This window comes from Typopeltis vanoorti, chromosome 4 (genome assembly GCF_054136105.1).
Source record: "Typopeltis vanoorti isolate ZY-2024b chromosome 4, IOZ_Tvanoo_1.0, whole genome shotgun sequence".
Taxonomy (NCBI): domain Eukaryota; kingdom Metazoa; phylum Arthropoda; class Arachnida; order Uropygi; family Thelyphonidae; genus Typopeltis; species Typopeltis vanoorti.
Genome location: NC_143552.1, coordinates 102,731,057 through 102,749,419, shown reverse-complemented (window position 1 = coordinate 102,749,419; position 18,363 = coordinate 102,731,057). Strand labels below are relative to the sequence as shown.

The window sequence follows — 18,363 nt, the reverse complement described above, 5'->3', positions numbered from 1 at the left end:
CCACTGCTAACCAACACCATTTTACAGTCCATCTTGAAACTCACCGAACCAACTTCACTGCCTCCTTTCATTCCATCTACTTCTGTTCTTTGGAAAATCCTCCTCCACTCTGCCTTCCTCAACGAATACAATCTTCAGCAGTTCAAACAAAATGTCAACAGATTCTGCCTTTCTTCTTGCCAACACACACACACACACACACACACACACACACACACACACACACACACACACACACACACACACACACACACTAATCTGCTATAGGCCTTATGATTTTTGATGTGTGGGTCGGATATATAAAAAGACAGAAAATAGAAAAAAAAATTGGAGAAAAGAAGAAATCTAATAAAAAAAAAAGATAAATACCTGGCAGATTTCTCAAGACATGGAACAGTCAGTAGCACCACGTTCCAAAATAAAGATGTGTAAAAAATTTACATGGAGAGAGAAACAAAAAATAAGGAAAGTCTTATTGACTATGTTATATTAATAGTGATATCTTCAGAGTGATTTTGGATACAAGGGCGCACAGAATATTTCAAACAGAAAGTGATTGCCAATTATTTCAAGAAGCTTCCAGATATGAACTACAAACTCAAAAATACAAATATTATTCGAGAAAAATTAAAGAGCGAAAGTAAGAACCAAATCTTGGAGACTCAATAGCAAACTCTGCAGAAAGTATTGACTAATTAAACTAGAGAGGCATGTGGAAATGGTTTGAAAGGAATGGGAAAATGTGCACTTTTATGGTAGACTCAAGAAGTTAACAGTTCTAGAAAAAAAAAAAAAAAGCATATCAGAAGTTCCAAACAAACCAGCAGTTATTCTGAGAAAATAGAGAGAAAAAGCTATGTAATATGTTAAAACAGTTAAATATAACAGTCTCAGGAAGAATAGAAGATAAATATCAGGAAGGCTACTGAATAAGCTTAGAAATGGAGGAAATGCAGTAAAAGCAATTAGAGCTAATAACAGTAACATGAAAACTGAAAATAAAGATATTCTGCATGTCTAAAATAATTACTGTATTTTTCCATGTATAAGACGAACCCTACTTTTTCGAACCCAAAATTAAGAGATCAATATTTTAAATATTCAAAGTAATTTTAGTAATTAGATAATATTTTTGAGATACATACTAAGAAATTATGCATCCCTCGTTCATCACATCATATGACAACTGTTTTTTTATTTTTGGAACATTTTTATGGGCTAGTGCTCAAAAATATTGTTAATGCATTAACTTACTCCGCTAATGAGTTGCAGACGCATGAATGCTTTCAGAATTATGACTGGTTTATTCAGAATCAGCCGTTAATGATGTCAATTGACAGAGTTAAAGGTGAGTGATTGGCGGAAGCCTGTTCGCAGAGACAAGGTACTGTCAGTTTCATCATGGCAACCGTGGGTCTCTCAACCGGTTACCTCCCCGTGTATAAGATGACCCCCAATTTTTGGTCTAAAAATTTTAGAAAAAGGTATTGTCTTATACACAGGAAAATATAGTACTTTGCAAGATTGTTAAATGAATATACATATCTGGAGATAGAAAATTTTTAGACCAAAAATTGAGGATTGTCTTATACATGGGGGGGGGGGGGGTAACATTGAGAGACCTGCGGTTGTGTGGCGAAACTGCCGGTACCTTGTCTCCGCGAACAGGGTTCTGCCAACCACTTGCCTTTGTTAACTGTCGATTGACATCATTAACGGCTGATTCTGAATAAACCAATCAGAACTCTGAAAGCATTCATATGTCTGCAACTCGTTGGCAGGGTAAGTTAATGCATTAACAATATTTTGAGCACTAGCCCATAAAAATGTCTGAAAATAAAAAACGATTGTCATATAATGTGATGAGATGAACCAATGATGCATAATTTAAGAGTTTCAACTAAATTAAATAATTGCTGTAACAAATTTGGTAAACAAAATCAACAATAAATGTACAAAAACTATGAAAATAAAAACAAGAAGATGGAAAATATTTCAGCTATTTAAGCACAATATTCAGTCAAGATAGTACATAAAATATGGAAATATACAACAGAAAGAGCAAAGTTGGTACAGCGAGGATCCAGCTGAACAAATTTATATAGAATAAGCAGGAAATTATAACCAGAACACTAAACTAGCAATGCAGAAGACAGTGTTCAAACCAATTCTAACTTATAGAAGATTAAAAAGAAAATAGCAGATCAAAGACAGAGACCCAATACGAGTTTTGAGAAAAATGAAGGGAGTGAGCAAATGGTATTAATGGTAGAATATGAAAATTGAAAATATTAGGAAGGAACTTGACATTCAGGTCAGCATTCAGGAATATGAGAGTACAGATAATCTAAGGTGATTTGGTCACTTATGCAGAATGAAAGAGGAAAAGTTAGCAAAACAGGTGCTTGATGCCAGAAAGAAAAGAGAAAAATTAAGATCTAGGTTCATGGGACTGATTAAAAGTATACCTTAAAAGACCAAACATAAGCTCTGACAATATTTGAGTCCTGAGAGATAACAGAAAATTGTTGATACAAAGTTAGCAATAACAAAGTTATGTCGCAGTATGCTGAAGTAAATTCATTATAGCAAACTATTCATGTGGTCTCTGTGAGTCTGCTGTAATGAGTCTACAGTAACAGCTGACACACTGAGAATAAAAAATTGTTACTTCTTGTGCATGTGAATCAGCATTTTTAGTTATAAATGACATGTGCAACTTTAAGTTAGCACATGTGCCACTTTAGAAATTACCTCAATCCATAGTTCCTGTTTAGCTTCTCCTTTGTTAGTACTGAGTTTCGGTTTGTAATCCTTACCGCCATATTTTTCGTCTTCGGTAATACACTTTGTATGAGTCTTATAATCATCACCCCTACAAATAAAAATAAATAAATAAATGATATTATTCAGGAACACTCACAGAAAAATATTAAACAGTGAAATTAATTGATATTTACTTCTCTTATCAAATAAAGAAAAGCAAATAATGTATTAGGATATCTTCTGCATATATTATACATTAAAATTAATATTTTTAGATCCTATTTATATATATATATATATATATATATATATATTTATATATATATATATATATATGTATATACACACACACACACACACACATCCTATTTATACATATAGAAGTTAAATGACCTGAAGGTATTTGAATTTATGTTTATATTTTCACTTTTATTGCATGGCATAATAAATAACTAACAGAATGATCCAATAAGTTTTGGGAATTTTGACACCTCATGAAATCAAAAATACAGGGTGCCCCAAAAAATGTACACACAATTTGGCTGTTAACTATTATGCTATTTTTCTAAATTTAATTTAATACTTTTATAATTAAGAGTAAATATTATAATAAGATTAGATATCAAAGTATGACATGTTTTGTGTTAAAATGATGCATATTATCTCAAGTGCTGAAAATGACCTCCATTCTCATCAAGATATTGTTGACACCAATGATCGGTAAACATCAATTGTGTCTTGCATAACAAATTGATTGCTTTCTTCCAATAACTTTATTTATTTATTTATTTTTAAAGTATTGTGGGTTTCCATTGAAGGTTCTGTTTGAAATTCATTTCTCTACTGTCTCTGGACTTCATTTATATTTTCACATTTCCAGTTCCACTTCAGTACAAATTTCTATCATTCAAATGTAATTACTAAAATAAAGAGCCAAAAGGCTTCAGTTTGGCAATGTAGAGACTATGAAAGTTGACCAGAGAGCTTATGGAAATACACTCCCTGGCATTTAGTGCAGACTACTTAAAAGACATAGGCACCAGCCAAGCATCTATATATTCGCCTTTCATTAGTCCATTTTGATAAGGTTCCACTGACCTGACAACTGTTTCGAACTGGTTGGTTCTCTTCAGAGACCAGGTAGAAACCTTAAGAGAGCAAAAACTCTCATTCAGAACTAAGGAACTTGAAATGTTAGAGAAACGTATTTTTCATAAACGAACTCTTGGTCAGCATGTAAAAGTAATTACTAAAATAAAAAGCCAGCAAAATTATATAAGCAAAGTGGACATTAGATCCAGCATTATTTCAAAGCCGAATGTAGAAAGTATGAAATTTTTGTAAGTTAAGTTGACCAGAGAGCTTACAGAAATACACTCCCCAGATTTCATGAGTTGCCTTAGTGTGGACTACTTAAAAGACATATGTCACCCACAAACATCACCCAAGCATCTATATATTCAATTTTTATTAGTCCATTTTGATAAGGTTTCACTGACCTGACAGCCATTTCAAACAGGTTATTTCTTTTCAGAGACTAGTGAAATAATGCTGGATCTAATATCCACTTATATAATTTTGTATCACTGCAAATTTTTAGTAATTACTTTTACTGTCTATAATACACTTTTACGTGTATTTTCATAAGCTCTCTTATCAACTTAACTTACAAAACTTTCATAGTTTCTACATTTGGCTTTGAAATAATGCTGAATCTAATATCCACTTTCCTTATAATTCAAATGCAAGTCTATCGTTATCCATTTCCAAGAACAATTTTTCACCTGAAAAGATGGTAGAGAGTTATGCTATGATAAAGTGCACAAAGTTTTTTTTTTTTTTTTTTGGGGGGGGGGGGGTTTACTCTGTATTCAACAAAATATACGTCATTCTGTTCTATGATCTTGATTCAGCTATTCACAAGCAATTGTAGATTCCTTTATAATATTAAGCGTGATCTTTGGAACTGAGAAAACTGAATACCCAATCTTGACTTCAAGATTGTAAAAAAGCCATCCATTCCAGAAAATGATAATCAGATAGTGTCAAGGTATAACAACCTCCATTTGCAGTTCTCTTTTTCTTGTTTCTTTTCTTGAATGCCATTTATGATCCACTGCCTTGGTGAAGCACACACACCATAGATTTTGATCACACATACTGGTGCTGATGGTATATACTTCTAAAGCTGTGGACTATGCCTTTTCTTGAAATTCCAAATGCCACAACATTCTAAAACTGGCCTGTTATCTGGACTAGAACTGATGCTTCACCCAAACTGATTTTGTGCATACAGAATGTTGAAGTATACCAACTTTTCGCTGCAGGTAACAATTTGATGATATACTCATCTTGAGGCTGACAAGTAACTTTCTACAGAGATCAAGTGCAATTTCAAGAGAGTTCTGATATCAATTTGTTTGGAACATTTTGACAGCTTTTGTCGATGTTTCCAACACAGAGACATTATCAACATACAATTGTCCTATGAGTACAAAGTTTGGCTGACAATCCAGACATGCTTCTCAAAAGATCAGCTTTGGTCACTTGATGTGGGTCTCAGGAGAACTGAGAATGCAGACTGGAACAATGCAGGTTTCCAAGAATGATGTCAATGACCTTTGTTTTTGAGCCAATCAAATGCATTCTCCTTCCCACTACTGTGATCTTTCCCTCTAGACTTTCAAACTATTTCTGGTTATTACAGTTCAAAATTATAAAATTTCATGATATGATTTAGAATGCATTTGAAACAAAATAACTTGAGTACTAAACACAAACGATTTGTACATTTTACTAGCAAAAATAATCTCTTTCATTTGGTATATAAAAAAGTCCAATCTAACCACAGATGGGCCACTTTCAATTGAGTCTGTTCCATTAATGTGTGGATTATTGACTGATTTCTGAAAATCAAGTGAAACCGTGCAGTCATCACTGTTCATTTATCATGATCAATAGAAACTGTCAAAATCTAAGACCAAAACAATCTCAATATTATGTTGATGATCACAGAGTTTGCCAATTTTCAGGATATACCACTTTATTTAACTAACTGTGCCCAGAAATGAAATGTGACTCCAACAAACCAAATACACAAAATGAATTAATTCTAATGAACCACACCTTCCTACCTTGACAAGAGACTGATAGAGAACAAGGTCATGGTGTGGATTTGGCAGCATTGAAAGAGCATAGTCCATTTTCAGTTGGTTACAAAATGCCATACCATCAATGTAAACTTCTATTCTCTACAACTACAGAGTGTACACATTCTTGTAGATAAACTTATACGTTGGTTACACGACTTTAAATTTTTCAGGATAAGACAACATATACTAAAGTATTAATTAAAAAACTAATCAACACCTTCCAATATTTCAGTAATGTTACATTGCCTGGGAACATAAAAACTATGATATGTGCAAGCAGGTACTAACGACGAACAAATGAGGCTGAAGAAGGCAACTGGCGTTGGTCCTAGAGTCCTAAAGGTGTCCCCAAAAGACTAAATTGGGTTGTCTTGGCTGTTGGGCTGATGTTCTAAGGATGCAAGCTTCTTGATTTGGGGCAGTCTCATGCACTCAAATTTGTCGAGATTTGGGAAGTTTTTTTTTGAGCTGAGGCTGATTCCAAGAACAATCTTTCATATTTATATTTGCTACGGTGTAGTAAAGTGGCTTCCTTCCAGTGTATTCTGTGGTGGGTATCTAGTGCATAGTCTGCAAGTCCTGAGTGGGTATATTGGTGAAACCGGATGTAGTCTTTGTGTTTGGATATCCTGATATTAGCTGTCCTGCCTGTTTGGTCAAAGTAGGACAGTTAACAGTTGCAAGGGATCTGGTGTACTCCAAGTAGGTCTAGGAAAAGTGGCTGGTTTTTGGTTGAGTGGATAAAAAAAAAAAAAAAAAATAAAAAAAAAATATCAGCTAACACCTATTTGTTCCCGAGTAGGGTGGAGTGGATAAGGGATGCCAATTTCTTATGTGGTTTGTAACAGGTAGTCAGGATCATATTTTTTTAGTATTTTTGTGAACTTTTCATGAGTGCCCTGGATATATGGAATGGTGATAGATTTAGTGTAATCTCTGTTAAGAAGGGGGGGGGGGGAAGATAATCTGGTTTTAATATTTTCTGGATTTTTTGAGAGTTGTAGCCATTGGCTAAGAAGGTGTTAAGGATGTGGTTTAGTTCAGTAGTTAGGACATTGTTGTCTGAACAGATTAATTTAGCCCTGTCAAAACCAAGAACTTATCAGGCTGGCGTGTAATCAGAGTGTCTAGAAAGGGGAGACTCTTGCTGTTTCCTTTTCCCAAGGTGAACTGGATTCAATAAAATATAAACTAATAATAGTTTATATTTTACTGAATAACATTTCTCAATTATAATTTTATGAACTGTTAAAATAAAAATTCCCAGGGACCTCCAGAAAGTCATTGAGAGGCCACATATCAACCGAATCAGCTATCATACCTATTCTTGAATTCATTCACACCATCAACACTCACCACCTAAAGACAATCCATTCCAATTTCCACTATTCTATGAGGGGAAAAAGTCTAGATCTCACCCCTTTCTTGACATTCATTCTCAACTTCCACGGATGCCCGCTTATTCTCTCCCTACTCTGATAAAATTAAAAATTCCATTTACTAGTATACTATAAGATCCTTTTAGAAGTTTGCATGTCTATTGTTAGCAAAAGTTTCTATGTTCAAAACTTAATGATTTACACCAACTGTTGAATATGTTAACAGTTACAACTTTATCCTGCTGCACTGTGCAAATTAATGTAAATATCTTCCCTAATTTTACAGATTCTATCCCCATAGTGTTGCTATCTATGGTCGAAGCCGAGAACTTTTCAGACCACTCTTGTAAAAAGTTTGCCAAAATACTTTCCTAACCAAACTTTAAATATTTGAGTACCTTAAGGATTAAAAAATTTCAGTTATACTAATATAAACATTCCATTTGTATCATGTGCTTCTGCACATTGCCCATTCAGATATAAAATCAATAGTTCTAATGATTTTTTGGGACTGAAAGAAATAGGTAGACCTTACCAAAACTCTTTTCCACAATCCATGCATGATAAGCACTGACAGTTTCGGCATTGCTGCTGGTAGTGTTTCTCTACTTGGTTCTTTTTTATAGATTGGCCACATGCATCACAGATGAAAAACACCATAATTTAACTAAAATAAATAAATACATAATTTTTTATCCTCAGAACAAATTACTGAGATGTAATTTAACTTTTAGATTTTAATGAAATCTGTTTTTTTTTTTTTTTTTTTTTTTACATTATAACTCTCAAACCTTTTAACTGCAGAATGGCTGATGCAGTAGTACATATCCAATTTATATAATCATTGTGGCAATATACTGTTTAAATTAATGAATCAATCCAACTGATTCATCTAGCATGAATATTACAAGTACATAATACTGATCAATATTACAAAAAAAAAAAAAAAAATGGAAATTACAAATATTACAGCATATATTTCAATCTAAAAAAAAAAGTAAAGAGACACACCAATGATGAACATCAAACACTGTAATCTCATAATTCAATTAAAATATAAAATCCAGATTTCTTTTCCATAAATAAGTAAAAATTCAGATATCTAGGACTTCATTCCTGAGTCCTTAATTATTTGTGAAAAATCTTTATTTCACAAAGTGTTATACAACTTTGACTAGCAGAGTCTGCAAAGAAACAAGTTCCTGTACATCAGTGAGCAACTACAATTTCAATTGCCATGATATTACAAGAATATGTTAAATACTGCTTGCAATAACTCCCTTTGCTCTTTTCTTTAAAATTCTGGCTCCTACATGTATTATACATAATATAATAGCATTCTAAATACATGAAAATACTTTTATCCTATCTCATAATAATAAGAGCAATCAGTAATATCTTCAAGCAATAAGTCATGATAAATTAGTTCATGCTATATGCCAGGACAATCAGAGATGCTACTGATATTCAGCACTTAAAAAAATTATTTGAATAGGCTGGAAATTTGGGCAAACAAAAATAGCTGTCAGTTTAATGTTAGTAAGTGTAAAGTTATGCACTTTGTGTGATTAGATTTCCAGCAGCATATTATATTAGCAGGGTTATGCTACAAAGAACTGAGGGGGGGGGCACAGGATCTTGGCAGATGGGAATTTGAAATTCAAAGGAAGTTGCAAATAGAAGTCAAAGGATAATTGCAATGTTGAAGCAAACCTTGACATGTAAGGATAAGGAAGTCATTTAGCCTTTTTTATAAGGATTTGATGTATGGATATGATAGGATAATGTCTGATGAAATTTTTTTGTTATATGGAAAGTGGGTAGACAGCTCTTGAATATCCCAAGCTACACTGATCTCCTCATAATCACCAGCTTTGTAGTTCCACATATACCCTTTTCTCACAGAGGTCCTCACATTGCTAGCAGTCACCCAGGTAATCACTTCATCGTCACTCTAACCAAATGGAGGGTGGTTTGACACCTCATTTATAAATACATCCTCTGATGAGATGATCAAATCCAAGACCCTCAATCCTCATGCACCCTCTGTTACATACTGTCTGAGGTAGTTGTCCCTCAAAAACTCAAAAAATTCATTTTCTTTACTTCCAGCTGCTATCTTAACATCCCAGTCTATATTGCCATAATGATAAAATAAAAAAAATAAAAAAAACCAGCTAACGCCTTTTTATTCCCGTATACGGGGAGTAGGCGAGGCCATAATGATATTATAGTTAAATATTGAGTGAATGATAATGACATCTAGAAACTTAACAATAATTACTGTTGCAACCAGCAATCTATAACATATACAGGTAACCCTCATATAACGTGATACTTATACGACGCGGTCTACAAATTGTAGCAACCCTCGTATAACGCAGTACTTATACAACGCAGTTTCGTATAAAGAGGTCTACAAATTGCAGTAACCCTTAACCCTTTATATTTTTTCACTGCGTAACTTAAAAATAAAATTTTATCTTTGTTAAATTTGTGTCTGCCCGTATCGCGCATGTAATTATAAGTAGCGAATTTTAGGGGAAATATCCTTTAGCACGCATGTACGTCAATTGATTACCGTATAAAGTGTTAATTATTGTTGAAAGTTGCTTCATTTTCTGCCAGGAAAGCGCATTAAAAATCATAAGTGTGTTGATCTTCTCAAGCTGAGCACTTCATTTTCTTCTGCGTTACATACAATATGTAATGCTTTTTTTATGTAAAAAAAATTATTTCTATAGTAATGGCCACATAGAGGGCTTTTGCGATATGGTTGAAAACGAAATTAGTGAATTAATTGATGGGGAAATATATTTAAATGAGGAGGAACTGGTACAATTGATAGATGACATCGAACCAAATGGTGGGGAAAGTTCTGTCAAAGATTCTGATTGTGATGAATCCATTAAAAAAAATTCAGTTTAAAGAAATTAGCAGAAGGATTGGACTTGGCAAGAAAGTTAAGAAGCTATTTTATGGATAATGACCCCAGAACGGAGGGCTCCGGAAAATTCATGAGACAATTGGATATTTGTTTAGCTCCATATTATGAACTTAATAAAAAATTGCAGCATAGTGGTAAGCAAGGTTTTATTACTGACTTCTTTATAATTAAACCAGCCGAAGTATTCAATGAGAATTATACAAATGAAATCATCACTTGAAATCCAAGAGATTTCAAGTGATGACTTCCGGCCACTCGTAAATAAAGAACATCTACGAAATGTTCGTTTTGAAGACAGTGATGATGATTGTAATATGCACTTTATTATGTGCAATGAAGTTTATGTACAATTTGTAATTTTATAAATTTATACTATATATTTGTTTCATAGTTTATGTTTTCTTAACTTACATGAATTACAAGAATTAAATAAAATATATTTTTGTTGGGTCTGTCATTGTTGTTTATATAATTAAAAAATAAAAGAAAAGATTTGGGAACCTAATCCTGCGTTTTCTATGTAATCTGAGTCTCACATAACGTGATTTATATAACGTGGCATTTCTATGGGACCTAACATCCACGTTATATGAGGGTTACCTGTATTTAAAAAGAAGTAATCTGTTTTTCGAAAAATTTATTGACATATATTATATACGTGTGATAAGAAATTACTATTTTTTTTTCTTTACTTTTCATGGATAAGCTAGTTTATTATCCAACAATATAATGGTTGTAAGTTTATTAAATACATTAAACTATTTAATTACTAACAAATACTTTAAATAAATTATACTTGCAGGCGTAGACTTCTATGGCTAATTGGTTCAAAAGACAAATTTCGGCGATTACACCACATTTTTTATTATTCAGTTATACAACATACTGAAATAATAGTTCCCGACAAGTTTTGTAAATCGTAGGATTTAAATCTTCAGGGGTAAGTAGTATAACTTAAAGTTTAAACAAGAGACGACTCCTTGCAAAGGTGGAGCAAGCTACCAACACTCCTATCTCAGTATCTCTCATAATCAGGACTCATCATCAGGACACCCGAGACTCATATTAAACAAAATGGTCAAGGGCACTGACAATTGTTTAGCCACTTCATGTATGACACGAGCTGGTATACCATCCAATCCCACAGATGTGTTCACATTGAGGTTTTGTAATAGACTATTCACCTCCATTTCATTCACCACAATTCCTGTATAAGCTGTTGGTTCCTTCATTCCTGCAATATCACCACATGGATGAATATAATTTTGCAAAGTGCTCACTCAGTAATTCCACTATATCAACTGATTCGGTTACCTCCCTACCATCGGCATTCTTTAAAATCATTCTGCCATATATATTTTTCTTTTACTTGCAACATATCGAAAAAACTGTTTAGGATTCTCTTTAGCCTACATTGGCTAATTTTCTTTCATAATCCGCTTTTGCTTTTCTTACCACACTTGTTATCCTTCTGGCTTGCGCTTTATACCATTCATGTGCTTGCAGGTCACCTTTCTCCTTAATTCCCTCCACAGTTGTTTCTTTTTTTGCAGCTCAAGCTTAATGGGGTTATTCATCCATTTAACTCCTACTTGATTTTAACTCTAAGTATACAGTCAGTCATTGCCTCCTGCAAACACTCCTTAACCACCTCCAATGCATTATCAACATCCAGCCCTTGCAGTTTTACATGCCATGGCACTGAACCAAGTAATCTCCTAAGCTTGTCATACTTACCAGCCAGGTAATTCCACATGTACCTTGTCTTAATTAAAAATTCCACACATTTAGCCACTTCCCAGGTCAAGACCCTATGATCACTCTCACCAATTGGTGGCAACGTGGTCATATTCATCATAGCCAAATTCTCGGATGCAATTAATAAGTCAAGCACTCTCTGACCCCCTAGTATTTTCCATTACATGCTGTCGCAGATAGTTATCCCTTAATTATATGATGAATTTTTATGCGGCAATTCAGTGAAAAGTAATATGTTATCAGATATGAAAGAAACACCCATAAAAACTGTAAATAAATAGCTCAATTTAGTAACAAATGGGCACATAAAAACAACAGTCAAAAACAAGGTCAAAATATGGCCACTCCTCAAAGTAATACAGCAGCACACAATATTTCATACTGTTTATAATGGTGTCCAGGAACTCAGTTGATAATAACCACCAATGCTCCTACAAAGTTCTTCTAAGTATCTCAAGATTTTAAGGAGGGTAGCTGAGAACAGCGACACGTCTACCTAGATCATCCCAAACATGCTGAATAGAATTAAGGTTAGGAGACCTGCTGGCCAATCCATGTGTGAGTCTCTTGAAGATATTTGTCCACAAGCTTTGCTCAATGAGAACAAGCATTACTGTCTTGTAGGATAAATGTCTCCTTATATTGGATGGAGGCTTAATGGATTGTATACAGCACTCAGAAATTTGGTTGCATTAAGCTTCCTAAGATTTGGGAAATGCTTATCACCAGAGGTCCAACTTTACATTCCAGGCCACCTACAACCACCCTTAGAGGGCGCTCCACCTAGATAGGACTTTAGTGTCACCCACGTGGTTGGGCTTAGTATTGTGTGTTATTTGTTTTTGATGTTACATTAGTTTTTTTGTAATCCCTGAAGATGTCTCATTTACTGAGACGAAATATATAGGAAGTATTAAATTCTATTTTAATCCTTTCTGAGTGCTGTACACAATCCATTAAGCCTCCGATATGATGTCCTCACAGCACTTAAGCCTCTACACACGAAATGTCTCCTCTATTACACCTGCATACAGATGAACATAAGGGTGCAGGACCTTCTCCCTATAAGTTCCAGCACTCATGGTAGGAAGCACATATCGGTCAATACATTCCATCCAATAAGATACTTTCCCAAACCATCACACTACCTCCACCATAAGTGTTCCATCCCATCAATAACATAATGCCAAAATAAATGGATAACAGTCTCAACTAAGAGTTCTTGCTAAAGGACATAAGAATGCTTCAAAGATATCAGAGGGATAATAACATGTCCCTGGTTCCTTCTGGATCACAGCATGCCTGGTACTGCTTTGTGGAGCAAATTAAGACTAGTCTGAAAGCATTACTGCTTCCCCTCATTGGTCTTGGATCCAGTTGATGTGGATCCTGGCCTGTTTCAAATGTTCTCTCCTCTGGTATAAGGATGGGACACAGAGCCTTTGTGAAGCCTTCTGTGCACAGTGAAAGCAGATACCAATGCTCAAGTAGCTGATTTGGGGTAGTACTCCTATTTTGACAAGCAGATAATTGGAGATATCAGTCACCCACTCTGGTGGTAGCCTGTGGCCTTCCTTTACTCTGTGAGATGCAGTATGTGAGTGTTGGAATTAGTTTAATAGTCTGTGAACCACAGAACAACTCGCATGCAACTATCTAGTCACCTCAGCCTGACTTTGGCCAGTCTTTAGTCTTACAATGGCTCACCACCTGAATTCATTGGTTACAGGATGGCTTGCAGCTATATCCAAAAATTTTGCCATCACAAAATGTCTTGTTCTCATTTCAGATGCAAAATGGAAAACCACTCCAAAACATCTGCTTTTATGCCATGGCTCATTTGCATATACCGATGACAGCACAATACATTTGTATACAATAACCAGATTAAGCGTCACTGTTTACATAATGTACCCGACTTTCATGTCCCCCACCCCCTTTTCTCCACTGAGCTATCACAATTCTTCGCTTTGTTCCTTAATTATAGAAACCAGTATATATAACAAATAAGGTAAATAATGAATTTCCCTATGAAATTCAACATCCTTACCTTATTTCCTGCTTCCATAGTTAAAGTTGCTCATTATTATCACACTCCTTGGGTAGAATTTATGGAGACAAACACATTACAGCAATTACTTTACTTGCAATTAAGAAAATAACAATCGATGTTTGAACCTCTACATCAAGGTCATTATCAGAAAGACATAAAAACACAAGCTGCATAACATTATACAGAAGTAAGCTAAAACTATATGCTTTGTTAATAGTTTAAATTAGCCTGACTTCTGTTGAAAAAAAATTAATTAAAATAAAATAAAAGTATAATAATATACAAATGATAAAAAAATTACAGTGAAACTACATCACACCCATCTCGACAGTTCTGTTATCTTAAGATTCTTGTGCTAGGGTTCTACCATGTTCTGAATGATTTATAGGTTGCAGATAGGTCTTCTAAATTCTTAGAATTTCTAATCCATTTTTGCTGAGATTAGGATGATGAATCAGCATCTCACAACACATCTTTTACTTTTCTTTCAAATCAGGTTTTGGTGTAGTTATAGGGACTTAGTACTTTTTCAGTTAATTCTGTGACATGTTTGGAGTGCAGGGTCTGAGAGGCAATTTTACCACAATGAAGGAATTTAATGTGGTGCTGTGTTCATCTTTTCATATATAGCATCCAGGATATGATGACTTTTTTTCAATAATGAAATCCATGAGTTGGCCTAATCAAAAGAATTCTAAAAATGGAGGAAAACTTGCATAAAAACTTTATTTTATTACTGCAGAATTCTAACCGAATTATCATAGGCATCATCAGTACTGGATCACAGAATAGCAATTAAACAATAATGGACAATTCTAAAAAGCACCACCTAAGTAGATGTAAGATAGGAAATTATTGACATTTAGTTAACTTATTTAAAAAAAAAAAAAAAAAAAAAAAAAAAAAAAAATCAGCTAACGCCTTTTTATTCCCGTATATACGGGAGTAGGCGAGGCCATTTAGCCCTATCTAACTTTTGGAGACTGAGTGGGCAGTTCAATCTCCACTGGTACCCAATCAGAGACAGATGGCCCAAGGCTATCACTAATTAAGCGGTACGCAGTGAAGAGAGACGGCTCAAATGTGCCGCCATCTCGTGGTCTCTAACCCTAACACAATATATTTAATGTCTGAAATAATGTGGGTTCTACGGTCGATTTTCTTGAGTTTACAGGACGAAAAACCCGAGTTTCCGGGAGGAAAAACCTGCTTGCCCATGCCAGAGATCGACTAACTCGGGAACCGGTCGAAAAAAGGCTTAGAAAAATTTCCTCTAGTCGCCGACTAGACTCGAAACCAAGACTTCCTTCGTGCGGCCTAGCGCGATGGTGTGCAAACGCCACATCCACTGATTTTTTATTTAAAAATAAAAAAATAAAAATCTGTGTGTGTGTGTGTGTGTGTGTGTGTGTGTGTGTGTGTGTGTGTGTGTGTGTGTAATGTAACAAAATAAAGTTAGGAAAGATTAGCAGATTTAAAAGTACTCACTCACAAAACAGATAGACATAGACCATCAGATCTATTTAAGTCAAGTTTCACACATTTCTTTATAAAGATATTCTATGTGGAAATGACTTTTATGAAGTACTCGTCTTGTTCAAATAAACTATGTTTAGTGTTGATAGCATGCTCCACAAGTCAAGTCTGTTCAGGCTCATGGTATTTAATGTGATTCATGTTCTAGACAAATAAAAGCAGATCTTCCAGTTTGTCCAAAATAAGATAACCCAAAAGAGTAAAGAATCTTGCTAGTTATCTAGTAGACATCTAGATAACAGTGAAATGAGTTGTAAGGAGAAGCAGGAAAGGTGGAAATTTTTCTGATGGGGTGCAAGGCAACAAAAATATTCAGCGGTTTTAAAACTTATACTGTGTGTTCAGTGATGCAATGCATGTAAAGGATAGGAATGCAAATTATTTCTTCTGTACTGGAAGAAGTAGAGATATCACAACTGTTAAAAGTTTTTTTGATGAAAGAATCCTTAAAGCCATTAGATGAAAAGGTGGAATTAATATTATTATTATTATCTGAGACCTCCAAGGAGTCAAAGACTCATCGAGGGAGGCTGTAAATTACCCAACCCAGCTATCATACCTACCCTTGAATTCATTCACACTAGATACTCTCACTACCCGTAAGGGCAAATTATTCCACTCACTCACTGCTCTCTGGAAGAAAAACCTAGCTCTTAACTCTTTCTTGACTGCAAATAAATTTAACTTTCATGGATGCCCCCATGTTCTCTCTCCACCTTTCATATAATGAAAAATTTCATCAGTTGAAATGCTATAACACCCATTCAAAAGTTTATAGACCTCTATCATATCACCCCTCTTTCTTCTGTTAACCAGAGTCTGTAATCCACATACTCGCAATCTGTTATCATAATCTAAATCCCATAATCTGGATATAATCTTTGTAACTCTTCTTTATCCCCTTGGAACCCAGACCAAATCTGTGCACAATAATCCAAGTGTGGTCTTATCAAATCCTTATAAAGAGACAAAATTACTTCCTTATCCTTACATGTCAAGGTTCGCTTCAACATAGCAATTATCCTCTGAGTTGTATTTGCAACTTTTGCTATGTGACCTTTGAACTTTAAATTCTTATCCACCAATACACCAAGATCCCTTGCCTCTTCAGTTTGTAGCATAACACTGCTAATATAATATGCCCCTGGAACTCTAATCATGCCAAAATGCATAACTTTACACTTACTAACATTAAACTGACAGCCATTTTTGTGCTGTCAGTTTAATTTCCAGTATATTCAAATCATTTTGTAATTGCTGACTATCAGTAGCATCCCTGATTGCCCTGCCTATCTTCGCATCATCAGCAAATAATTGCAAATCTGATGATAGACCGTACTTGATGTCATTAATGTATAGATGAACAATAATGGCCTAAGGCCTGGACCCCGAGGTACACCACTGGTTACCTTAAATCTGGTAGATTCACATCCACTGTATACCACTTTTTGATATCTTTGATATGTTGTAATTCTTTCTGTAAAAGCTCAGCTGAAGAAAGAATGAGTATGATATAAGGCTCAATAGTTCTTTTTTTTTTCTTGACTACGATGATGATGAGATTCAGCGTGGATATAATAGCCTGTATGAATCTTCTTCCAAAAAACTGAAAAATGTAGGCTACCATCCGATTGATAAAGAATTAGAAGATCTAAAAAGGCTAATCGATTATTTACTTCTAAAGTGAATTGGAAGCACTTCATCCCATGATCCAAATTCACCTTAGATGAAGAAATCTTCATTACTGCATTCGTGTGTTCCTTTGTCGCATCTGGTATCTTACACTTCAATCCCACCGTCCAATTTTCATTTCCCTGACTGGCTATACACTCTCCTCCTCCTCAGTTTTACACTACCCTCTCATTTAAATACAGACCGTCTACAGCAGCAGCAGTCTCCTAATTCAAATTTATCCCACATATCCACATATTCAAGTTATTGAATATGTGGATATGTGGGATAAATTACAAATGGTAATTTATACCATTTTTATACCTGTACAAATACCATTTTTTTTTAAATTTCATTCTTATATCTTAAATATGCTCTTACTCAAAAAATTTTTACTACTTTCAAGCTTATTATTGTAAAATCACTACATACCTTTTAATGAATTAATTTCATTTGATTAAAAAATATAATAATGAATAAATAAACGTAATAAGTTCCTGGTGATGTCATGGAAAAAGTGCACATAAGTAAAACAAGTTAGTATCATTATATCATACCTAAATTTTCGAATTCAGTTTTAGGCTTATACGAAATTAACAAGAAAAACTTATTACTGATATTTTGAACAAAATTACTTACAATAAGTTGCAATAGGAATTATTTTTCACGTCACAATTAAAGATGTTTCAGTCCCTGACAATATTTAATAAATAAAATCTCCCGATTTTTGAAATTTGAATTTTCTTTCTAACCGATTATTCCCAAAGTAAATAACGTGTAAATTATGAATGAAAACCAGCCTCATAAAAATAAACACACACGCACAAGAAATTCAACAGTTCAAATCAGAACGACCACGTTTCGTAGCCATCGATAAGTCAAAAATAAAATAAAAACACAGATAAACAGCGCCACTCTGATTCGAACCTGACTTCTAATTTACAGAAAAGCAAATAAAATGTACAGAATTTATAAACGTATTTACTAAAAAAAAAAAAAAAAAAAAAAGAGCCATACGGCTGCATTTGGACGATGTAAAATTCAACAGGAAAAGTGGATATTAAAGCTCCAGCATTATTTCAAAGCCGAATGTTTGTAGAA

The 18,363-nt window shown here is 34.3% G+C and overlaps 1 protein-coding gene across 2 annotated transcripts in view; it reads right to left on the bottom strand.

Moving 5' to 3' along the window:
* The window catches only part of LOC150107562 (cell growth-regulating nucleolar protein), a 74,384-nt gene extending 56,264 nt beyond the window's left edge, over window positions 1–18,120 (bottom strand). For both annotated transcript variants that reach the window (XM_090391386.1, XM_090391387.1), the window contains exons 1-3: window positions 17,902–18,120; window positions 7,833–7,964; window positions 2,755–2,875 (exon numbers count right to left, since the gene is read on the bottom strand). In XM_090391386.1, the coding sequence (XP_090247512.1) occupies window positions 2,755–2,875; window positions 7,833–7,957 (246 nt within the window). In that variant the 5' untranslated portion in view covers window positions 7,958–7,964; window positions 17,902–18,120. The remainder of the gene's footprint in view (window positions 1–2,754; window positions 2,876–7,832; window positions 7,965–17,901) is intronic.
* Window positions 18,121–18,363: the final 243 nt, after the last annotated feature.